At 33.0% G+C, this 26,440-nt stretch overlaps 1 protein-coding gene across 3 annotated transcripts; it reads left to right on the top strand.

The window, feature by feature from the left end:
• Positions 1-4,301: 4,301 nt before the first annotated feature.
• LOC126700518 (germin-like protein subfamily 1 member 13) lies at positions 4,302-25,912 on the top strand. Of its 3 annotated transcripts, XM_050398695.1 has the most exons (3): positions 4,302-4,491; positions 4,668-4,808; positions 25,336-25,897. In XM_050398695.1, the coding sequence occupies exons 1-3, from the start codon at positions 4,362-4,364 to the stop codon at positions 25,740-25,742; spliced, it is 678 nt and encodes a 225-aa protein (XP_050254652.1). In that variant the 5' UTR covers positions 4,302-4,361; the 3' UTR covers positions 25,743-25,897. The 3 variants fall into 3 exon arrangements, with proteins under 3 accessions (XP_050254652.1, XP_050254654.1, XP_050254653.1); XM_050398697.1 differs by lacking the exon at positions 4,668-4,808 and having other exon boundaries at positions 25,195-25,912; XM_050398696.1 differs by lacking the exons at positions 4,302-4,491; positions 4,668-4,808 and adding an exon at positions 24,824-25,016 and having other exon boundaries at positions 25,195-25,910.
• Positions 25,913-26,440: the final 528 nt, after the last annotated feature.

The raw sequence follows: 26,440 nt of genomic DNA, 5'->3' as shown, positions 1-26,440 counted from the left end.
TAGTATTTTTTGAGTCTGATAGTTGGACAATAATTTTTGTTTTGAAAGGTTTTGCTGCGCTTCTGTGGACAAAGGTTTTCTACTCAAGACTTGTGTCGATTTACATGAGCAATGGTACAGTAATGTATGAATCTTTGCCTAAGCAAGGCCCATGTGTGATGCATGAAGGGCATTCAGTTGATGGTTCCACAATTCTTTCATGTTTTCTTGCCTTCTCCATTGGATTCTCCCTTGCAGGGAGTGGCTCCATTTTTGGTGTGATATGACTCACTTTTCTTAAGTTGATTTCAATGTGCCTTCGGGAGAATTTGATTGTGCCATTGGTAAATTGTTTTTTGTTCCCCCTGTTTCTGTTATGTGACTGTAATTTTTCTGTGGTGAGGCCTAGTCCATTAAAGCTTTGACTTCTCAGTTCAACCACTGTAACTCGTTCCTAAACAATCTGGTCGCAAGTTAGTGCTGTTAGTCATTTACCAAATTTTCATAATGGTGGCACTAGTGAAACAAGTTTCGCAGAGAACTTCCATTTTGAACCTTTATAAGTTTTTATATATGCATATATAGATTTATAAAAGAAAAACATTTATATATATAGGTATGTTTGTCTTAACTATCAGTAATGATAAATCACTAAACATTTTGTGTTAAATGCCCTTATGCCCTAGTGCTTTTATTTTAGAACATAAACTCTGCCAAAGTACCAAATGGTACCCCTTATTTTTTCTTTGCCAATGTGGTAAATAGACTTTGACACTGTACTAGCATGACCCCCATAACTCCATCCGCAATTTAGCCTCTTTTTGCTCCATATCATTAAAAATTTGCAAAGAAGAGGTCTAGTTGCAACAACATAAAAAGTTTAGTTGTCTTATTGTTACAGTACCAATCTTTATACACTAAACTAGAAAAACTGGGTTCTAATTTGTTACTGTTGTTCATATTTTTCAACCTAAAAACATGGACCTAACACATTTGAAAGGTTAAGTATCTTCCCATGGACAAAGACTATCTTCATATCGACGTTGATTGTAGCAGTTACCTAATACACTAGAAGCTTTCAATCCATCTAATTATTGATTCTACAATAGTAATTATCAACCATTCTAATTAATTTTGGCAAACAAAAGCCACACAGAAACTTTCCACCAAAGGATTAAGTTATTAACAACTCCTTGAAATACCAACACATCCAATCAGTTGTATACAAGACATGGTGTGTTCAATTAGTTCAGAGCTTGATCAATTGTGAACAGAGATGAGCGATGAAGTACATTTTAAGGAACAAAGTACAGGTTTAGTACACATACTAATTCAATCTATTGGTTGTGCCGTAGTAACATAGAATTGTAATTTCTCATTGAACTGGTCTTATTTGCTGAAACTTTAAGGCACAGGGTAGTAGTTAAAGAATAATTTGGCAATCAAAAGAGAATTGGTAATAATTGAAGACTGAACAGGTCTATATATTATTCACGTACGGAAAACCATAGGCCTATTCAACGTGTCTTATCTATAAATAGACATGCCTTCCATGCAACATTTCTCATCCCTCATCCGAAACAAAAATATATAGAAAGCGTTGAGAACATGTTGTGAACATAACATTTCTCGCAATTTTTTGGTTCAATCTTCAATGGACCAAAATTTTGGAGAAGTGAAATTTTATTTATAATATTGGGCAAATTTTTATTTAGGATGCTCAAGTGATTTTTAGGGTTGTCAAGTTTTTTTCCAGGGTGGTCAACAACCCATATTAATTTAGAATTTCATTTTTTAAAAAGTATAAATTTTTTTTTCCAAGTTGAGGGTGGTCAAATTATACATGGCGCCACCCCTGAAGCTTTGGCCATCCCTAGCTGACTCACATAATTTGTGAGCAACTCTATTATAATTAAATTGTAGATGAACATGAACCAGGGGAGTCAACTTTGTACCTAAGGCTATTTCAGTTTGGTTAGGGGAACAAAATATGTTAGTACTGATTAATACCGGTGTACCATTTCGAGATTACTGCTATTTATATATTTCTATACTTAAATATATATTTGTTTTATTTATGTAATTATGAATTTATGAAATTTTATGTTTCTCAACATAAATTTTAAAATCAACATATTTTATAAGCCAACATATTAGCTTCAGTACATTAATTAATATATTAGATTAAATGAAATGTTTTTGAATGATTTTTTTTCAATATATATATTAGATACAAGCTTATAGCCGAAATAAGCCAGTACAACTTAGAATTTTTTTTGGTACGTTTTGGAGGAGTATCAGTACCAATTTAATGGTTGGTACGGTATATTTATATGGTATTGACTTCCTTGACATGAACCTGTTCTAGCTTTGATCAGACGGCCACAATTACAGAACTTACCAAAATAAATCTTCAAATTTAAAACCAAAAACTTAATCCATTCAAAGTATGACATAAAATCTACAGGCTATCATACACTCAGACCATAAGTTACCATCATTTAGACTACAGCAGCAGCAGCTAATTCTATTCAAAAGGATGAAAATATTAAGACACTTTATATAATACGTTTGCATGTTCATAAAACTTACTTTAAATTCGGTTACATGGTTCATACTGTAAACTAAATTTCCAACTTGAATAACAAATTGTAAACTAAATATTTGATTCTGAAAATGACATGGTTCATACTGCACAATTTTTTTTTTTTAAATTATTAATTAAATCAAGTTCAAGTGATTTAATTACTGGCATAAATTGGAGAGTGTAGCCCCTTTGAGAATATAGGAGCTTTGAACTTGAGAGTTTTAACTATTTTTTTATTGTTAAAAAAAGAAAAAGTAAAAGGAAATCAGTGGTAAGCACAAGTGCACAGGATTTTTTTTTTTCGAAGTGAGTAGTGATAGAGAGTTGGGATAATTCAAATTTTACTATATAACCTTTATAAATTCATGTCACACAAAACAAAACAAAAAAATGTTACCGTTTATATTACGTTATTGAAATCCATCAATTACATTCATTGTTATGTCAATTTTTTAACTCATTGTAATAAAATATAGAGTGGCTTTAGCATTAAGGATAGCTTTTGTGTAATGCAGGCACTTTGTATGAGTTTCGATGATGAGATTGCCTACTCCAAATTTGTCTTGGTCATGTGAGTTGAAAAGTAGTAAAGATAGAAGTGGTTAAAGAATATTAAGAAGAAGAAAAATAAAAAGTCATTAAAAAATAAATAATCGATAAAACTTAGATATAATTTCTTAGTTAAATGCAATACATTTTCTTAATTAAATTCAAATGCGTAAGCAAATTTAATTTAATTTTCCTTTAAAAAAAAATACATTTTATACTGTACTAGTCAATATAGATTATAGACATATTTCAATTTAAGCAAATTGAAAAGCAGTATTTAAGTTTTGTCTATAAATAATAATAAGCTAGGAAGACCAACCAAATTTATCACTTTCTTTATCTTTTTCTTCTTCTTCTATCCTTTTTGGCATAAAATGAATTAAAAATAGTGTAAGTTGAGAGTAATCAATGCATTAACAATCTGATTTAATTTCATTAAATCAGATTTGCAATATAACAAAGCTGACCATAAGCTCAAGCTGAACTGAAGTCTGTTGAAACCTATCTTCCATGGTTGAGGTGAAGACTAGATAGCTTGATGTTGTCAACTTGATGTTGATTGATGCTATCCAATACTCAATGGATTACACTCTGAACTTAAGATAAACATTTGAATTTTGAAACTCAGGCATATACGATCCAGCATATTCTTGAAATGCAGCCACAACTATCACATTCGTACCAAGCTTTGAATCCATCTAATTATTGGGTCAACAATAGTAATTATCAACCGTTCTATTTAATTTAGGCAGACAAAATCACAGAGAAACTTTCCACCAAAATATTAAGTTATAAACAACCCCTTGAAGAAATACAGACACATCCAATCAGTTGAATACACACGATGTGTTCAGTTAGTTCAGAGCTTGATCAATTCTGGACAGAGATGAGAGATGATGTACAGTGTTAGAGCAAAATACAGGTTTAGTACACCTACTAATTCAATCTATCGGTTGTTAAGATTGGTTGTGCCGTAGTAACATAGAATTGTAATATATTTTCATTGAACTGGTCTAATTTGTTGAAAATTCAAGGCATGGGGTAGTAGTTAAAGAATAATTTGGCAATCAAAAAGAAAATTGGTAATATTGGAAGACTGAACAAGTCTACATATCATTCACTTATGGAAAACCATAGACCAATTCAATGTGTCTTATCTATAAATAGACATGGTTTCCATGCAACATTTCTCATCCCTCACCCGAAGCAAAAATATATAGAACAGAAGATAGAGTTAGCCTGAAATATGAGGAAAGCTTACATTGTAACTGTTGCCCTCTTCGCCGTGGCATTCTCTCATGCCTTTGCCTCTGACCCCGATCCCCTGCAGGACTTTTGCGTTGCACTTAAGGACTACTCGGACTCCAAATCAGCCGGTACATACTTTTCTTTTTCTTTTTCAAGTTTTTACATTATTTTTGTCATGTGAAGAATCTACACTACCGGAATATTAATGGAAGAAATATTATTAGCTAATTGGCCTTACTATTTTCTGCATTGAATTCTTGAGCATTCTTTTCAAAGTGTCCATAACAAAAATTCCTTTATGCAGTATTCGTTAATGGAAAGTTTTGCAAGGATCCAAAGCTGGTCAAAGCTGAAGATTTCTTCTTTGAGGGATTGAACATTGCTGGGAACACAGATAATAAAGTTGGGTCAAACGTCACTACTGTGAACGTAGACATGTTACCAGGTCTCAATACTCTTGGCGTATCCTTGGCTCGAATTGACTTTGCACCATATGGAGAAAATCCTCCCCATACGCACCCTCGTGGCACTGAAATTCTAGTAGTCGCGGAGGGTACTCTCTTTGTTGGTTTTGTAACATCCAACACAGAGAATCGCCTCTTCACCAAAACTCTAAATAAGGGGGATGTGTTTGTCTTTCCAGTTGGTCTCATTCACTTCCAGTTAAACGTGGGAAAAACTAAAGCAATTGCCATTTCTGCTTTCAGCAGCCAAAATGCAGGCGTAATCACAATAGCAGATGCTGTCTTTGGATCCAATCCTCCCATTAATCCTAATGTTCTCACCAAGGCCTTCCAACTCGACAAAAATGTGGTTGAAGAGCTTCAGAAAAAATTTGAAGATGACAATTATTAGAAAAACAATGTTTGTAAGTGCCTTGAAGCACTAGTTATTTTGCTATGTTTATCCCCTTGCAATCATAACTAGAATAAAATAAAACGATTGCTTATATATGTAATTCTTTTTTAATTTGGAGGATTTGGGATATAAAAATAATGTTGGGTTTAGTACCCCTTATTTGTCAATTTGTCTATTAATTTATGCAGTAAAACCATTATTTACTAAATTAAAATAAAAAGGAAAAAATGTGCATAATATTTTAAGATACATTTTATTTAAGGTAGACTGAAGCTCAACTACATTTAAATGAAAAAAGCCTACCAAAAAAATAGGCAAAATTACATAAATTGAATATTTCCATTTTCTGCTCACATGGTGTATCCCAAGCTAGCTTTGGCCATCCCTAGCTGGCTCACGTAATTTGTGAGCAACACTATTATAATTAAATTGTAGATGAACATGTTCATGTACAATTTAATTATAATAGTGTTGTATAATAATTAAATTGAAAAACAGGTTCATGTACATGAACCTGGTCCAGCCTGGATCGACAGCCACAGTAGTTACAGAAATTAACAAAATAAATCTTCAAATTTAAAACTGAGGACTTAATCCATTCAAAGTAAGACATAAAATCTACATGCTATCATACACTCAGACACATAAAACAAATTAACAGATAATTACTCTACAGCGGCAGCACCTAATTACTGCATACAAGTATGCAGCAAAACCTTTTCCATTCATTTGCTTGTTCACTTTTTGACGGAACTAATACCAGTCCTCTCAGTGATAAAACTTACTTTAAAATCTGTTACATGTTTGTGTTGGCCCTTGGCTTGTAATGCCTCGTTAACCAACAATTTTTACTGGGTCTTGTTTACGTGAATAGAAAGATTATACATGGATAAAAACATATCGAGAAGACTAAGTCATAATTTCTTGGAATTCAAGTTTGAAGATAAAGACACGAGTTTAACAACTTTTTTCTTGGTGATAAAAGTCTCTAAAATAGAAATGAGATTAGAATTTGTTGTTCCTTTATTAGAAGAAATACGTGGAAATTGTGCTCAAGAAATTTATTATGTGATATTATGTGTTTTCATCATGAGAAGAAGAATAAAATTGTCTGCATGTCCAAGGGGTTGGAACTCTCATCATTAGCCTAATCTTTGTCATGTACTTCAATTTTCCATGCTGTCGTACGACACATAGTGCCGCATTAAATTTCTTTATATATGACCTAATTTCCATCTTGAATACCAAATTGTAAACTAAATATTCGATCCTGAAACTGACATGGTTCATACTGCACTTTTTTTTTTTTTCTTCCAATTATAAAATAAATCAAGTTCAAGTGATTTAATTATTGGCATAAATTGGAGAGTGTAGCCCCTTTGAGAATATAGGAGTTTTGAACTTGAAAGTTTTAACAATTTCTTTATTGCTAAAAGAACAAAAAAGGAAAAAGAAAATGGAAATCAATGCATTTTTTCAAAGCGTGTAATGCTAGAGAATAGGAATAATAAAGATTTTACTATATAACTTTTATAAATTCATGTCTCACAAAACAACAAAATAAAATTATATTGTTTATTATGTTATTGAAATCCATCAATTACATTGATTGTTATGTCAATTTGTTAACTTGTTGTAATAAAATTAGAGTGGCTTTAGCATTAAGGATAGCTTACGTATAATGCAGGCGGTAGGCTCCTTGTTTGAGTTTCGGCGATTCGCCTACTTCAAATTTGTCTTGGTCATCATGTGAGTTGAAAAGTAGTAAAGATAGAATTGGTTAAAGAATATTAAGAAGAAGAAAAAAAATGTCGTTAAAAAATAAATAATTGATAAAACTTAGATATAATTTCTTAGTTAGATGCAATATATTTTCTTAATTATAAGTGAATTTAATTTAATTTATCTTAAAAAATATAATACATTTTCTACTATAATGGTCAATATAGATTATTAACATGTGTTTCAACTTAGGCACGTTGAAAAATTGTAATTAAGTTTTGGCCATGAATAATAAGCTTGGAAGGCCAACCAAATCTATGACTTTCTTCATTCCCAGAAAGAAGGAAAAAAAAATCTATCACTTTCTTTATCTTTTTTTTTTTCTTCTATCCTTTTTGGCATAAAATGAATTAAAAATAGTTGTACATTTTTAGACCCCTTAATACACAACCGGATTAACTTAGTTAATTAGCCAAGTGATTACTTAGTCCAAATTTCAAATCTAGGTTAACACAATCATATAATCATAACAATGTAAAGTGCAGAAAATGAAGAACACAAAAATATGATGACCTAGGAAACCAAATCGATAAAAACCTGGGGAAGATTTAACCTAGCTATCCTCAAGGTAAATTTGAATCCACTATGAAAGAATCGAAGTTTTACAATAGCAACTTAGACCACTAACATCCTATTGCTACCCACCAGTAGAAACTTACTGACATGACCACGTGACAGCTCCGAGACCACGGACTCCTTCTTTCTTTGATTCTTCAGCAAGTACAAGCACTCCTGCTTGTGTATCTTTAAGCTTTTATTGCAGTAACTGAATGATCATCAAGCTCCCAATGAAATCTCCTTCTTGATAATCCTAAGCATGTGTGAAGGCAAATACCTCTAGATCTCACGAAAGATTCACACACACAGCAAAAGGAGCCACCTAAAACGTAGCTAGGGTTTTTCCTTTTATTCTTAGGGCAAAACATAAAACCCTACATGTCATATGGGCTTGGGCTGAGTTGGAAAATTCTGCAGAAAAACGTTCTGCCTGAATTTCGATCGGTCGAGCCTAATCCTCGATCAATCGATCGAGCCAAACAGAATCATACTATAACTTCTGCAGCAACTCGATTCCAACTTTATATAAAATGCATTCACTTTGAGCAAGTTAAAACCTGTTTTGATCATGGTTTGCCAATAATACAAAATTGAGTTCTAATACATTAGTTCCTAAGTACTTAGAACCTAACAAACTCCCCCTTTGGCAATCCGTGACAAAACACAAACTAAAATGCTCAAAGTTTACAAAGAAAAGCCCTTTACAAAAATAATGCCTATTACAACAAATCCAACCTAACTACTATCTATTAGTTGCAAGAGTAGACAGCAGCATGACTGAATTAACCTGTATATTTCTTGAAATACTCAACAAACGCATAAACGCATGTATGGAAAATACAATTAAAACAAAAATAAATTCTTGACTTCTCAAAACACAAAACAAAGACATATATCATGAATAACTCATAAATATAAATCAATAAGTAGTGAAACAAGAAACATATAAACAAAAACAATGTATCTCCTCCTATCAAAAATACATCAAGAGCCAAAGCAAAATGTAAATACACAATGAAGCACCTAGATACAATCTAAATAACTCCACAAGCCCCAAAACATAAAAAACTCCCCCTAAAACAAAAATCTCCTCTACAAAGTACTCCTCAAATATATTCCCTCCTTTTGTGATGGAATGCCAAAGGGCAATCAGAATCCATCATCAAAAGGAGGTGGCAATGGCGAACGTCGAAGATGCTCTAGATCAGCTCTCAAAGCACGGATCTCATCAAGCATATCCACCAAAAGCTAACCATGAGCCGCCTGAACGGTCATGACAGTCTCCAACGTACAACGAATGTTAAAGTCATTTGAAGTAGATGGTGGAGGAACAGCAGCAGCAGCAGCATCTATAGGATCAGCAGACGCCTCACCAGAAGTAGTGCCTGTAGCAGAAGAAGGAGGGGGTGCAGTACTAGAAGGCTCAAGCCTAGGGCATTTAGAGCTCAGTCTCAACTGAACAGCCCTTTAGCTAAGAAAGGTGGCACCTATGGGAGCTACTATGTGTACAGGCTCAGAAGCAGGGAAGTCATCTAAACCTAAAAACAGCAAGATACTATGAATGAAAACAGGATGAAAAAGAGCATGAGCAGTAGAGAAACTCCTATGAACTTCGTTTAAAGAACAAAGAAATAGATGAGGAAAACAAATAGGAGCATCCATAACAAGAGCATACAAAAATGTACATCGCTCCAAAGGAATGTGTAGATGAGAGATAGGCCACAAGGAATGACACGCTATCCTAAAGAAAAGATAGGTAGTCTCAGTGAGCTCAGCAGAAGTGATCCGAGGATCAAAACCCCATCGGATAGAAGAACCAGTGATGTAAGACATGATGTCATTTAAGGGAGGAGACTCATCATAAAGATAAATAGGGTTCGGGACCACGGGTACCCCAAGAGCATCAGCCACTATACGAGAAGCAATGGTGAACTCTACACCTCGTATCCAACTCTTTACTGAAGTGTTGGAATCATAGACGTGAATAGAGAGGTTCGAGTAGAACTCTTTAATTAGGGTAGCAAGAGGAGGATGGTCTATATCCAAAAGAGGCAACCAACCCCGACGCTTAAAATTAGCCCTAATGGCTGGATCTAACTCATCTAGCAAAACCTTACGCTCAGCCTAAATTTTTCTCTTAAGGTTTAGTTTCTCAAACAACTCTTGGTTTTTCACGCTTGGAAACCTATCACTCTCAAAAGATGGATCAGAAGAAGTGGAGGCTTTCCTATTGGCTCTAGTATTCTTAGTCATGGTGCTAGGGTAAGGACAAGGCACAAAAAAAAAAAAAAAAAAAAAAAAAAAAAAAAAAAAAAAACAAAAACAAAAAACAAAAAACAAAACAAAACAAAAAACCAAGGGCAGACTGCAAGTTAGCACTAAAAAAATATAGAAATAACAATCTATATGATGCATGAACAGATAAATGTCATGATGCATGCTCTAACGCAGTGATAACAAGTTCAATTTAAGTTTAGAATCACAAAATTGGCTTGAGCATAGAGTTTATAACAAAAACCCCAAAATTTTGAAAAACCACTTGTTCAATTTGTACTAAATTGACCAATTGATCATCACACAAGTTAAAAAACAGTTTATAATGATCAAATTAGTCAATCCAACAAGGCAATTTCATCAATTAAACTCAATTCGAACAAAAACCCCAAATCAAGTAGATTCAAACCCTAGAAATTTCAATTTCTCACAATCCATCAAATTGATCAAATTAAACCATCAAGATCAGTTATATAACAGATTATAACAAAAACCCATTGATCAATTTCAAGAAATATGGCTTGAATCAACAAAAAACCAAAAACTAAGAGGTTCAAAAATTTTCCCAAAAAGCATGATTTTATGCATGAAAACATAAAATAAATGAAAAAAGAAGGGGCAAAATAGTCTTACCAGCCTTGTAGAAGGAAAACCTTGAAAAAATTATGGAGGAAAACGACAAAAAACTTGTTTGGAGCCTTAGACCAATTGAATAGAGAGAGAAAGAGTTTGAAAAAGGTTTGAAAAAGTGTATGAACATGTGAGAAACTCAGGTTTTAAAAAACTCTCCATATGATTTTCGATCAATCGAAAATTAGATTTGATCAATCGAAAATGCTTCGATTGATCCAACACCAATTGAGCATCGATTAAAACTGACAGAGACTCATAGCAAATTTTAATCGCAATTTCAATCAATCGAAAAATAGGTTCGATCGGTCGAAATTCTGGAAAAATCAATTTTTTGAAAAACACAGCATTTTTACGCAGAAACTCTTCAAAGCATTGTATTATTTGAAACACATGCATGAGTATGAGATAAAATGCTTTTCAAAAACACATGTTTTAAACCCAATTCTCCCAAAATTAAGATTTTCAAACCATTCTTCTTAGATTCTCAAGCATCAAATATGTTTTGCATAAAACTCAAGGAATTTTTCAAACTTGGTTGGTCAAACCAAAAACACGCAATAACATGAACAAAGTTTAGCAAAGAGTAACTTGTGTAGTGTGTGCAACTAGCAAAAGCTTGAGTTACATGTGAGGTAATATGTGAATAGAAATCAAACTCAAAATCTACAAAATTCATCACATAGAGTTTGAAAGAGACTATCACCTAAAGAGTTACATCATATAACTTCCACATCTCCTAGATCATAAGCTTGCAATCATGTAAGTTTCTTGATTTGCCTCATATTGAACACACAAATTTTAATTTAGCAGAAACTTATTAAAATAGCCAGGATAATGTACACACCAATTTTATTTGATTGATTTAACTTTAAGTCCAATAATGTACACACCAATTTTAAGGAATTTAACTGAGGCTGCACCTTATTTTCTTTTTGTGCATGTGCTACACTTTCTCGAGCACAAAATCTTACGATATGCACTAAGGTGTTCATAATTGGGTAGTGAACAATGGTGAGATAGTTATTTATGCCTTTCTCCAAAGGTTCAAATACGACAGTTAAAAAAAATGTGACTTCAAGATCAAGACAAAGTGATCAAAAACTATAAACATCTTTCCCACACAACATGCACTACAAAGCTTCAACTAGTAAAGTGCAATAAATAAGCTTATCCAAGCTAAACAAGGTACAAAGACATGTTATGTGAAAATAAATTTACCAACCTTGTTTTCAGTAACCAAGAAAATAAATGCAAAACACAATTTGTTTTTGTTTTTTTTTTTTTTCCTTTTTTTTAATTAAAAAAAAAAAAAAACCTAGAATGAAATGCGATGCAAATCCTAGAAACAAAGAAAAAAAAAAAAAACAAAGAACAATGGTCACAAAGAGTAGAGCAATGAAGTACAAGGACCATGTCAGAAAGACTCACTTAGATTGAGCCTTTTGCATCCAAAACTTGTTAGATGCGCCTCGAGTATTGGAGTTCTTATTCACATGAGAATGATTACCTATTCCAGGATTGGAATAAAGGTTTAGAGCCTTTACCAATTCACCAATAAGTACCACAAGATCTTATGCTTGAGGCATAAGTACTTTTGGTTTGTTTGCTCGCTTAGCAGCTTGCAACTTGTAACAGTTTGGACGAATGTGCCCAGACTTTCCACAAAAATGACAAACCTATGCAGGCTTATTATGTGTCTTGCCCTTAAGAGGGTTAGGAGCCTTAGGTTTATACTCATGAAGATCAACCCTAATCTTCCTAGGAGGTGTAACATCTACAGATTTAGCCTCACTCACAGAGGATTTGACAACCTCACTCACAGGGGGTTCAGAAGAAGAAGAAGGAAAAAAGTTTGTGGAATGGGGTGCAGGCACAGAGATGCTTTCTACAAAACCTAAGCCAGTTTTATCACAAGGAGACTTTTGAACACTCAGGATGTGATCAAGTTTGGAGCTTGCAAACCTATCAGTTTGTTCTCTAGCAACAGATAATCCAAGTTCCAAATTCTTAACTTTATCAAGCAAAAGCACATTCTCAATCTTCACATTATTCAACAATTCATTAGCATCAAACAGTTTCACAAGCAGATTATTCTTTTCAAGTTCAAGAGATGCAATTTTCTTTAAGCCTAATTCGACACTCATGGCATCCTTTGCAACAACTTTGTAAAGTTTATTGTAGGCTTCTTATAAATCTGCATCCTCAAAGAGTTCCCCATCAAAAAGGTTCTCCTCAACAGCAACACTTTCATCAACTACAACAGTAGTACTGAAAGCAATGAAGTTTCCATCCTCATCACTACCAGAGTCATTGTCAGAAACTTCATCATCACTAAGGGTTACAGCCATAGTCTTACCCTTAGACCTCAAGTATGTAGGACATTCAGATTTCATGTGACCATACCCTTGACATCCAAAACATTAAGAACCAAAGAATTATTAGAAGATTGACCTACTTTTTCTCTAGGTTTTTCAGTGTTGTTAACCTTAGTGGGATCATTCTTCCTAAAATTTCTAGGTTTAGTAGTGTTCTTACCTCTTCCCCTTTTGTTGTTGTTTCTAAGGAAATTCCTAAAGTTCTTGGCAAGATAAGCAATCTCTATAGCAAAGAGCTCATCATCAAATCCACCAACATCAACATCATCAACAGACTTAAGGGTCATTGATTTGGATTTGCTAGTTTTGGGTAGGTCCAACTCATAAGACTGAAGAGATCCTACAAGTTCATCAACAAGATGGAGTCCACATCCTTGCTCTCAGTGATGGCAATCACTTTGGGTCTAAAGTCTTTAGTTAAAGATCTAAGAATCTTCCTAACAATTTTAGGTTGATCATAGATTTCACCCAAGTTGTATGCAGAATTAACAATGTCATTAAGTTTGGCATAAAATTCATTAAAGGATTCATCATCAGACATCCTAATACTCTCAAATCTAGATGTTAATTGCTGCAACTTATTGATTTTGATAGCCTTTGTGCCTTCATGCACAGTCTAGAGGATATTCCAAGCAGTATGAGTAACCTCAACATTAAAGATTCTCTTAAATTCCTCCATAGAAACAGAATTAAAAATTGCATTCATAGCTTTGCTATTGAAGGCTGCTGCTTCTTTCTGAGAAATTTGCCACTCACTAACAGGAGTAGTGGGCTTCTCCCATCTATATTCAACGGAGTTCCAGACTCTCTCATCAATTGATTTCAGGAATGCTTTCATCCTTACTTTCCAATAAGCATAATTATTCCCATTAAAGTGAGGAGGAATAACCAGAGAGTGTCCATGTTCCATGACAACAGGGGTCAATGATCAGCTCAGAGATCAAAAGATCTTCAATAAGAGAGCATCCTGCTCTGATACCACTTGCACATTTTTAGACCCCTTAAAACACAACCGGATTAACCAAGTTAATTAGCCAAGTGATTACTTAGTCCAAGTTTCAAATCTAGGTTAACACAATCATATAATCATATCAATGTAAAGTGCAGAAAATAAAGAACACAAAGATATGATGACCTAGGAAACCAAACTTGTAAAAACCTGGGGAGGATTTAACCTAACTATCCTCAAAGTAAACCTGAATCCACTACGAAAGAATCGAAGTCTTACAATAGCGACTTAGACCACTAACATCCTATTGCTACCCACCAGTAGAAACTTACTGACACGACCACGTGACAGCTTCGAGACCACGGACTCCATCTTTCTTGGATTCTCCAGCAAGTGCAAACACTCCTGCTTGTGTATCTTTAAACTTTTATTGCAGTAACTGAATGATCATCAAGCTCTCAATGAAATCTCCTTCTTGATAATCCTAAGCATGTGTGAAGGCAAATACATCTAGATCTCACAAAAGATTCACACACAAATTAAGCAAAAAGTGCCATCTAAAACGTGGCTAGGGTTTTCCCTTTTATACTTAGGGCAAAACATAAAACCCTACACGTTATATGGGCTTAGGGCTGAGTTGGAAAATTCTGCAGAAAAACATTTTGCCCAAATTTAGATTAGTCGAGCCTAATTCTCGATCGATCAGGCCAGGCAGAATCATACTATAACTTCTGCAGCAACTCGATTCCAACTTTACATAAAATGCATTCACTTTGTGCAAGTCTAAACAAGACTATAAAATCTGTTTTGATCATGGTTTGCCAATAGTACAAAATAGAGTTCTGATACATTAGTTCCTAAGTACTTAGAACCTAACAATAGTGTAAGTTAAGAGTAATCAATGCATTAACAATCAGATTTAATTTCATTAAATCATATTTGCAATATAAACAAAGTTGACCATAAGCTCAGGCTGAACTGAAGTCTATTGAAACCTATTTTCCATATGGTGCAGGCGAAGACTGGAGAGCTTGATGTTGTCAACTTCATGTTGATTGATGTTATCCAAAACTCAATGGATTACACTCAGAAGTTAAGATAAACATTTGAATTTTGAAACCTAGGCATATACGACCTAGCATATTCTAGAAAGTTGAAATGTAGTCAACAATCACATTCGTACCAAGCTTAAACACCACCTTTTTTTTTTTCTTTAAAAATAGAAAACCAAAAATTGAATGTCTAACATGTTACATCACTAAAACAAAGTGCATTTTTTTTTTTTTTTTTTTTGATAAGCCAAATTCTTGTATTATCAAAATAAATAAATAAAGGATTCTTTTTTGATGTTTTTCCCAATGGTTGCAAAAAAAAGTTATGAATAGGAGGGCGATAACTTTTTGTGGTTCAAAATGGCGTCATTTGTTTTCACTTTAAAATCCATTTTACTTCGGTACTTTCCTTGAAATAATTGGTAAAAACTAAAATTGGGATAAATTATTTGGACAGCCTTCTAGCTAAATATTCTGATAGAAAAACTTAATGTTTGTTATATTTTTACAACAAGTCATTAACCCGTTTGATGCACTAGAAAATTTTTACAACTAGTCATTAACCTGTGTAATGCATAGGAAAATTCATCAGCTTAAATATAGATTTATTTTTGAGAGAGAGTTTCAACCTATGGTGGCCATTCTTGATGAAAACTCTTTATCATCAGACCAAGATACGAATCAGTTTTTGGTGCAGGAAGGGATTGAACCCTCAAATCTCTTATTCAACTATCAAAGAATTTATAAATTTAACTATCTAGAACCCACAAATACATAATATGATTAGAATAACATAAGATAATGTCAATCTATATCTATATCTATATCTATATCTATATATATATATATATATATAATAGCAGAAGCTGAGAGAAAGTAAGTTCCTAGAATTAAGGAGGTAATATATATATATATATATATAATAGCAGAAGCTGAGAGAAAGTAAGTCCCTAGAATTAAGGAGGTAATGACAAATAGGAAAAGTGCCTACCTAAAATTCAGACATGTATAACTTTAAAAAGCGGTACATTATATTGTTTGGCAAGGCTACAACAACGATTAAAAAAAAAAAAATACTAACCGGTTAAAATACAATTAAAAGGGCTTACAATACTCCCAAAAAACACTTGCGTTACTGAGAACAGAGAAGGAGAGAGAGATCGAGAGATCAAAAACTGAAACCCAAAACAATCAAAGAAGTAGATCAAAGAAGGAATACGAACCGTTGATTGGACGGGAGTGGGATCAAGATCAATGGAGCGCACAGACATCTTAGCGATCTCAGTAATAGCACCGTCTCTAACACCAAAGACATCACTGGTCAAATCCTCATAGGCAGCCTCAAACGCTTCCTCCTAGAACCTCGGTAATCTGATCCGACGGCTATTCGTGCACAGACCCTAGGGAATTGGTCGGAGAAGGGGGTTCCAAGAAGGACAAGTCAATGCCGGTTTTCGACGAGGAATTGAAGGTGGAGTGGTTGAAATGGTTCAGAATCCTGTGAAGGAAGAGGAATTAGTGTGTGAAAGCAAGCCGAATGTGAATGAAGAGATGAAGACGGAGCCGGGAGTCAAGAAAACGAATGAGGATTTGGTTAACGATGAGAAGATTGAGGGGGTTAGCATAATGTTTTTTTTTTGGTTTCTCTCTTAATCAAATATTGTTTCTGCCAGTAGTTTGCATGGATAATTGATGGGGTAATGCTCTTTTTTTGGGTGCTCTTTCTTTGTATGTTTTTCCTTGGCGTATATAACCTTTGGCTTTCTATTTGCTTTCTAATGTATTCTGTTTTTTTTTTTTTTTTTTTTTTTTTTTTTTTTTTTTTGATTCAAATGTCTTTCATTAATGTTTCCTTTACCTTTTTGCTTTCTCTATTTCTTATTGTGTTGATTATAGGGTTTTGATTGAGGATTTTGGGTTAAATATGGTTTCAATAAAGGTATTTTGGTTATAATTTGTTTTTGCTTAGCTTTGGTTTTGGTTTGGATATTTGGATGATTTTTTTTTTGGGGGTAATTTTGCAATCATCGTAGAGAGCAGATTGAATCAATATTTGATAGCGTCTTTTGCTTTTTTGTTAGATTTCTGATTCAATATCTTGGTTTCTCTGTTTGTGTTTGGCTTTTGGTGGGCATCCAGATTGGAATATATATTGACTTTATATGTGGCATTGAAAATTTCATTGTAATGTGGCGACTGTGGAATGATAAGGTAGTGGGCAATGATTATGATCATTGTCAAAGACAATTGTGAAGAAGGCTTTAGACCTTTAGATTTGTTCTATTAATGTTCTCCAGATTTTTTGCTTTCTTACTCTTTTTTCATGCTTGATCTATTCTTCTTTCTCCCCTATGTATGATGCTTTTATTAGATTTTTTTTCCCTGTTTATCTGTCATTGATTTTCCATCTGTGTATAGAGTAGAAAGTAGAAAAGTCAATTTTTTTTCCTGATTTTAAATTCAGTTACTTCTTCATTCTGCAGCCTTTGAAATGATTTGGCTTTGCTTGGAATGTTTGGATTTATTTTTTGGGGTACTCCAGACTTATAATTCAAATGATAAGATATTTAGATTGTTTTAATACTTGGGCTGCTAATTAATATACAACAGATTTATCTTAACTGAGTTAACAGTGTTTGCTTGACTGTTGGCTGAGTTTTGTAGCATGATACGTGTTTGACAAAATGTCTTATGGACTTGCATTTTAATTCTTTAGAATTATGTTGTTCAGAAAATATATACGTGCAAAACAAATCCTCTGACTTTTAATACCATTAAGATGATTGCACTATAGACTCAGAGGTATTAAAAGATGGTTGTATTATTGACTCATAAAATAGACGCCTACAAAAGAGAAGGCCAAGAATGGCCCATAGCTGTATGATGCCAGTTACTATCTTTTCGATCCAAGGCTCTTTTTCTCTCTTTTGTTTTTTTGGTAATATGTTTGAAATATTCATAGAGGAATGCCTCCAGACCATAACCACCACCTTATAGTTATACTTTGTAGGGCTGGAGTTGTCATTGTTCACAAAGGTCAATGATCTGCTTATTTACTTTGATTTCAAGGAAACATTTAAAATATAAATGAAAACAAACCAGCAGTAGTTTTACATAAATAAAATTTTAAAGTAAACATACTAGAATTGAGATACTTACTTCAATGCTTTTGACTGGCTTAGTGTAGGGGGATCTCTTGGGTTCTGCACGTCTAAATATTGTAGTGCTTTTTACACTTAAACTCACATGGCTGAATTTAAATATATAAATAAAGGAACTTATTGTGCATTTTTCATTCTTGAAGAGAATTTTCATGTTGATGATCATGACATGTATTGGTTTGGGGAAAAAATATAGTTGCACTTTTAATGGTTTTCAGCTCACTATGAATATAATTTAGTATAAAAGTGTCCACATCTTTATTTGATTAAGCTTCAGTTGCATAAGAAAGTTAAGCTTAAAGTACGTAATATGGATATGTTTTACACATTTTGATGAATCGTTTTCCTTAAATGTCAAACATTGTAAGAAACAAAAAACAAATTGTTGTAGGAAAACCAAAGGCTGCCAACTCCATCAACAATCAAAAAATAGAAGTAGCAGAAAGTTTAACTAATAATTCTCCACTTGCTTCCCTCATAATTGTTGAAGCTCTAAAATGCCAATCCAAATGCTTCACAAATAATTAAATAACTTATCTTTCCTATTTTTTTTCTTGAAGGAAACATATATTTTATTGCAATTGCATCAAGGATAAATTGTAACTAGAAATTGCATCAGACTTGAATTGGGTTGAATAGAAAGTATTGACTTTTTAAAAAATAATAGAAAACTAATCCAAAAAAAAAAAAATGCCTCTACGATATAAGTTGCATTGTTAGGAATATCCCGCGCATTGCGCGGGTTAAAGACTAGTATATTTAAAAGCTAAAGTGTAATATTTGTTGTTGCTACGCTCCTATTGAGCCACTTCAACAACCACATCATTCACCAATTTTCAACATTCTCCATCTTATTTTTAACTCTCTTTCTTTGTTATTAATTTCCTAACTTATTATTATACTTTTTCTAACTGTTCCTCTCCCTTTTACCTTTTTCATCTCCTCATTACCATCTATCTTAATTTCACTTTTCCCCTATCCCTTTATCTTCCTTTAGTTTTTCTTTTCTTATTCCCCTCCTCTTTTTATAAATTTACAATTCTTTCACATCTTATACATAGTTTTCCCACACACAAAAGGTCATTTCTCTATCTTTCACTCTCTCATTTTTGGCAGATTTTTTTAAATATTTTTATTGCATCTCTACTTTAGGTTGGATGAATTTTTGTATTATTTGAAACTCTACATTGAATTGATGTGATTAAATTTTGTGTTTTTAAATTGTTATCTTTTTTTATATTTTTTTGATTTCATAGATGTAATCATAATGCATTAAAAAGATAGTATATAAGAATATAATTACATAACATGACTTGGATGGCTTGGATAATTTGGTTTTTATTACTATATATATATATTATTTTTATTCCCATATTATTTTCTTTAAATTTCTTATTATTCTCTCTCACATTCTCTCTTGAAAAGTGGTTATTTTATTTCTCTTGATTTTTTATTCTTTTTTGCAAATCTATTTTATATTGATGAATCATTGTGATTTTTAAAACTCTATTTTGGGTTCATACATTTTGTTATTGTATTTTTTAGTTCCCAATCACAAGTAATCTTTCTCTCTCTACAATAAAATTTATAGAATAAATTATAGGCGAAAAGCACATTTTCGTCCCTACATTTTCACGCGATTCCCACTTTGGTCCCTAAGTTTTTTTTTACCGCTTTTAGTCCCTATTTAGAAAAACGCCTTCTGTTTTAGTCCTTTCCGTCAGTGCTGTTAGGGCACTAACCTACGTGGCAAACGGAATTATTAAAATAATAATAAAAAATTTTATTTTGTCATTAAAAAATGCCAAGTCAGCATTTAAATTTTAAAAAATAATTTATTAATTTTAATTAAATAAAAAATAAAAAACAGAAAAAAAAAATCACATTAATTGAGATTGAAGTGTGTCTTGAGCAAGAACAATAAGAACACAAACTCAGATCTAAGAACACAATTTTTTTTGAAGAACATGTGTTCTTCGCGGTCAATCATCCAACCTTGCCCAGAAAATTAAAGAATCAAAATTTTTTTTTTCTCTTTTCTTACATTTCCTTAGCAACCAAACCCATAGAATCACTCAGATTTACAAAACACAACAACATGCCCACAAATTTACAAAACACAAAGACATTCAACAATTACTCAGTCGATTCTTTCACATTCTCATTACAAACACAAAGACTTTCAAAGATTCAAATCACAAAGACCTTCAACAAACACAAAGAACTTACACACCTTCAACCAAATTTACAAACCCAACAAAGCAAACCCAAATGAAAACCGAATAGCAAAAACCCATTACAATCGTGTAGATCGAAGAGAGGGAGAGATCGAGATGTCATTGGGTTTGGCTTTGTGGTCGTGGTGGCTGTCTTGGCAGTGGTGCTCATGAGGGAGAGACCGAATCTCTTCATTTAGATCAAAGAGACAGAACCGATCTTAGCATCTCTCTAGTCTTGCATTGCGCCGCCACTAGCCATGGCTGTCACTGGTCTTGCATTGCGCCGCCACCAGCAACTGATCTCAGCATCTCTCTCTAACCCGGATTAAACCATCTCAGCCTCTCACTATCTCTAACCCAGATCAAACCAAGATCCAAAAACCTTAGAGAGAAAAAGTTTCAGTCAACAGAGAGATACCAAAATCGATCTCAGCTTTGAGGGAATTAGTTTTGGTTAGAGCTAATTTGGCCGCAATTTGAGGTTTTGAATTTGTTTTTGTGTGTTCAGGTTAGACGAAGTGGTCTGTGAGGTTTTGAATTTCTTTTTGTGTGTTTAGGTTAGACGGAGTGGTTTGTGAGGTTTTGGGTTTGGGTTTTGTGTTTGTTTTCATGTTTAATTCCTTGTTCAGGTTTAATTTGATGTTCTTATTTATTGGGTTTGTGATTTTTAGATTTTAATTTTGTGTTCTTAGATTTGAGTTTGTGTTCTTGTTGTTCTTGCTCAAGACATACTTTAATCTCAATTAATGTGATTTTTTATTTTTATTTCTGTCTTTTATTTTTTTATTTAATTAAAATTAATAAATTATTTTTTAAAATTTAAATGCAGACTTGGCATTTTTTAATGAAAAAATAAAATTTTTTATTATTATTTTAATAATTCCGTTTGCCACGTAGGTCAGTGCCCTAACAGCACTGACAGAAAGGACTAAAACAGAAGGCGTTTTTCTAAATAGGGACTAAAAGCGGTAAAAAAAAAACTTAGGGACCAAAGTGGGAATTGCGTGAAAATGTAGGAACGAAAATGTGTTTTTTGCCTAAATTATACATATTCAGTATAAGCTTGATATGAATTTTGATTATCATGATAATCTCTTTTAAGAGAATGAATATATAATTTGAATAATTTATTTAAATAAAAATTATACTTACATATATATATATTACTTAAATATATAATCAACCTCATGCACTCTATATATATAATAATAAGTGAAATTGAGAGAAACACAAATTAGAATTCTTAAAGAGTTTTATATCTTAATTTTAGAATTAAATGTGAGACCATATCATAAATATTCATTCAAGTGAGTTATTAAGTATAAAAATCAAAGAGTTTAGAATAAATGAATCATTAAAAAAGTGCTTCACAATAATTTCTTTTTTTTTTAAAAATGGACAATTTACATTTTATACCTAGTAATATCCATACAAATTTGTTTAAATAGTTAACAAAATATAAAAATGATTATCAGTAGTATTTAAATTATATATATAGGAATTATATTATGCATCTTATTGTATATCTTTATGTGTATCAATGCATATGCATATAGTATATTCATAGCCATCGTGTTGTTCATTTAAAAGTAACGACGTTAAAACAAATGAATAATTGCCCTAAAGATTACATTTGTATACTCATAGCCATTGTGTTTAGATGGACTTTCACTTAAATTAGCTGTACCGAAGTGGACGGAAATGCTTCATTAATGTGGATCAACAAAAATGTAGTAATAATAAATGCTATACTTAAGATTTTAGATATTACGAGTTTGAGATTACATATATATTTAATAAATTTGGATTTAGATTAGGTCCTTTCAACCCAAATATGTCTTTTACCATTATGTAAGTGCACAACAATATATCAAAATAGACCAAAATGAACAGAATAGACCAAATTGGACCAAATGGAACAAAGTGGATCAAATGGACTTAATAGAACCAAATGAACCATATAGGAAAAAGATGGACCAAATGGGACCGAAGTTGACATATGGACTGAACAGGACCAAATCAAACTGAAGTGGACTGAATAGGACCAATGTAGACTGAATAGGACCGAAGTGGACCGATTAAATCGAATAGAACCAGAGTGGACCAAATGAACAGAATGAACCAAAGAAGACCGAATGGCCTGAATAAGACTGAAGTGGATCAAAGTGGACAAAATGGACTGAATAGGACCAATGTGGACCGAATAAGACCAAATAAAACAAAAGTAGACAGAATGGACCGAATAGGACTAAAGTAGAAAAAATGGACCGAATAGAACCAAAGCGGACATAATAGGACTAATGCGGACTGAATAGAGCCAATGTGGACTGAATGGATTGAATTGGACCTAATTGAACTATAGTGGACAGAATGGACAAAATAGGATCCAATAGGACCAAATTGGACCGAAGAGGACTGATTGGACAAAATAGATACAATGAGGACTGAATAAGACTTTTGAATATTTATCATTTTTATTGCATTTTTTTGGCTCATATTTCTAATTTCTAATGTCTATTTTAGTATTTTATAGTATTTTTTAACTCAAAACTAAAGAGTTTAGACCAAATGTAATAAAATTTCATACTTGTCAACCCAAAAATTAAGAAAAAAAAAAAAGAATTTTTGAGCTAAACTTGAAAGGAAAACCTAAAAAATAATCTGTTTAAGGCCCAATTAGTTTAAAATGGACTGAAGTAGGACCGAAATTGACCAAGTGGACCTTATCGGACCGAATAAAAATTGTTTAATTTTTAGGGAGAACAAATCATCAAAAAATTTAGAGAAAAAAGCGATACATTATATTACAATACAAAATAATTATTTATTCCCACACATAATGTGGGTTTGCGATTAGTGTCAATAACTACAACTTGCTTGTCTCTCCACTATTTCCTATTTCTATCCAAATTCAATAACTACATCTACATCTAACATCTCTCCCACTGCCTTTCCCCCCACCGTTCTGCTTCTTCCATTATCTTCAAAAAAGAACTGTTGTTGTCAAAGGAGTTATCTTTAAAATGCTTAGGTTTGAATTATGTAGGTTTTGTTGTTAACTTGTCCTTAGTATTTTTTGAGTCTGATAGTTGGACAATAATTTTTGTTTTGAATGGTTATGCTGCGCTTCTGTGGACAAAGGTTTTCTACTCAAGACTTGTGTCGATTTACATGAGCAATGGTACAGTAATGTATGAATCTTTGCCTAAGCAGGGCCCATGTGTGATGCATGAAGGGCATTCAGTTGATGGTTCCACAATTCTTTCATGTTTTCTTGCCTTCTCCATTGGATTCTCCCTTGCAGGGAGTGGCTCCATTTTTGGTGTGATATGACTCACTTTTCTTAAGTTGATTTCAATGTGCCTTCGGGAGAATTTGATTGTGCCATTGGTAAATTGTTTTTTGTTCCCCCTGTTTCTGTTATGTGACTAATTTTTCTGTGGTGAGGCCTAGTCCATTAAAGCTTTGACTTCTCAGTTCAACCACTGTAACTCGTTCCTAAACAATCTGGTCGCAAGTTAGTGCTGTTAGTCATTTACCAAATTTTCATAATGGTGGCACTAGTGAAACAAGTTTCGCAGAGAACTTCCATTTTGAACCTTTATAAGTTTTTATATATGCATATATAGATTTATAAAAGAAAAACATTTATATATATAGGTATGTTTGTCTTAACTATCAGTAATGATAAATCACTAAACATTTTGTGTTAAATGCCCTTATGCCCTAGTGCTTTTATTTTAGAACATAAACTCTGCCAAAGTACCAAATGGTACCCCTTATTTTTTCTTTGCCAATGTGGTAAATAGACTTTGACACTGTACTAGCATGACCCCCATAACTCCATCCGCAATTTAACCTCTTTTTGCTCCATATCATTAAAAATTTGCAAAGAAGAGGTCTAGTTGCAACAACATAAAAAGTTTAGTTGTCTTATTGTTACAGTACCAATCTTTATACACTAAACTAGAAAAACTGGGTTCTAATTTGTTACTGTTGTTCATATTTTTCAACCTAAAAACATGGACCTAACACATTTGAAAGGTTAAGTATCTTCCCATGGACAAAGACTATCTTCATATCAACGTTGATTGTAGCAGTTACCTAATACACTAGAAGCTTTGAATCCATCTAATTATTGGTTCTACAATAGTAATTATCAACCATTCTAATTAATTTTGGCAAACAAAAGCCACACAGAAACTTTCCACCAAAGGATTAAGTTATTAACAACTCCTTGAAATACCAACACATCCAATCAGTTGTATACAAGACATGGTGTGTTCAATTAGTTCAGAGCTTGATCAATTGTGAACAGAGATGAGCGATGAAGTACATTTTAAGGAACAAAGTACAGGTTTAGTACACATACTAATTCAATCTATTGGTTGTGCCGTAGAAACATAGAATTGTAATTTCTCATTGAACTGGTCTTATTTGTTGAAACTTTAAGGCACAGGGTAGTAGTTAAAGAATAATTTGGCAATCAAAAGAGAATTGGTAATAATTGAAGACTGAACAGGTCTATATATTATTCACGTACGGAAAACCAGACCTATTCAATGTGTCTTATCTATAAATAGACATGCCTTCCATGCAACATTTCTCATCCCTCATCCGAAACAAAAATATATAGAAAAGAAGATAGAGTAAGCCTGAAATATGAGGAAAGCTTACATTGTAACTGTTGCCCTCTTCGCTCTGGCATTCTCTCTTGTCTCTGCCTCTGACCCCGATCCCCTGCAGGACTTCTGTGTTGCACTTAAGGACTACTCGGACTACAAATCAGCTGGTACAAACTTTTCTTTTTCTTTTTTCAACTTTCTGCATTATTTTTCTCATGTGAAGAATCTACACTAACCAGAATATTAATGGAAGAAATATTATTAGCTACCTGGCCTTACTATTTTCTGCATCGAAGTCTTAAGCATTCTTTTTAAATTGTCCATAACAAAAATTCGTGTTTGCAGTATTCGTTAATGGAAAGTTTTGCAAGGATCCAAAGCTTGTCAAACCTGAAGATTTCTTCTTCAAGGGATTGAACATTGCTGGAAACACTGAAAATAAAGTTGGGTCAAACGTCACTATTGTGAATGTAGACACATTACCAGGCCTCAATACTCTTGGCATATCTCTGGCTCGAATCGACTTTGCACCATATGGAGAAAATCCTCCCCATACTCACCCTCGTGGCACTGAAATTCTAGTAGTCTTGGAGGGTACTCTCTTCGTTGGTTTTGTAACATCCAACCCAGATAATCGTCTCTTCACCAAAACTCTAAAAAAGGGGGATGTGTTTGTCTTTCCAGTCGGTCTCATTCACTTCCAATTCAATGTGGGAAAAACTAATGCAATTGCCATTTCTGGTTTAAGCAGCCAAAATGCAGGCGTAATCACAATTGCAGATGCTGTTTTTGGATCCAATCCTCCCATTAATCCTAATGTTCTCACCAAGGCCTTCCAACTTGACAAAAATGTGGTTGAAGAGCTCCAAAAAGAATTTGGAGTTGAAAAGTAGAAAAAAAATTGTTTGCAAGTGCCTTGAAGTACTAGTCATTTTGCTATGGTTATCTCCTTGCAATCATAACTAGAATAAAATAAAATGATTGCTTATGTAACTCATTTTAAATTTAGAGGGTTTGGGATATAATAAAAGAATGTTGGGTTAAGTAACTCTTCCTCATTTGTCTATTTTTCTATTAATTTATGCAGTAAAACCATTATTTACTAAATTTAAAAAAATGAAAAAAAAATTGCATAATGTATTAAGCTATAGTTTATTTAAGTTAGACTGAAGCTCAACTACAGTTAAATGAAAAAAAGGCTACCAAAAAAACAGGCACAGTTACATAAATTGAATACATCCATTTTCAGCTCATACGCTGTATCCCAAGCTAGCTTTGCAGTGGTGGCTCCAGAAATTTTGTTCAGGGCAGTCATTAATAAGTTTAAATTAAACAAAATTTAAATAAAATAAAACTTGAATATATTGACATAAAAAAACTGACGTCACATATACATAAAGTTTTATAATTTCCTCCTACAAATTTTTCATATTTTGAAATTGTTGTATGATAGCTTCATTATTAATGCTATTAGCCACATCTTTTTCAATATAAAGAACCAAGTAATCATTAAACTACCAATTTCCCTTTCAATTACCAACATCTTGCTAAATAAGTAACAATATAAACAAAATGCATCATCCTTTTTTAT

Source organism: Quercus robur, chromosome 9, assembly GCF_932294415.1.
Source record: "Quercus robur chromosome 9, dhQueRobu3.1, whole genome shotgun sequence".
Lineage (NCBI taxonomy): Eukaryota > Viridiplantae > Streptophyta > Magnoliopsida > Fagales > Fagaceae > Quercus > Quercus robur.
The sequence above is the reverse complement of the archived record's forward strand: the minus strand, read 5'-3'. Positions and strand labels throughout refer to the sequence as shown.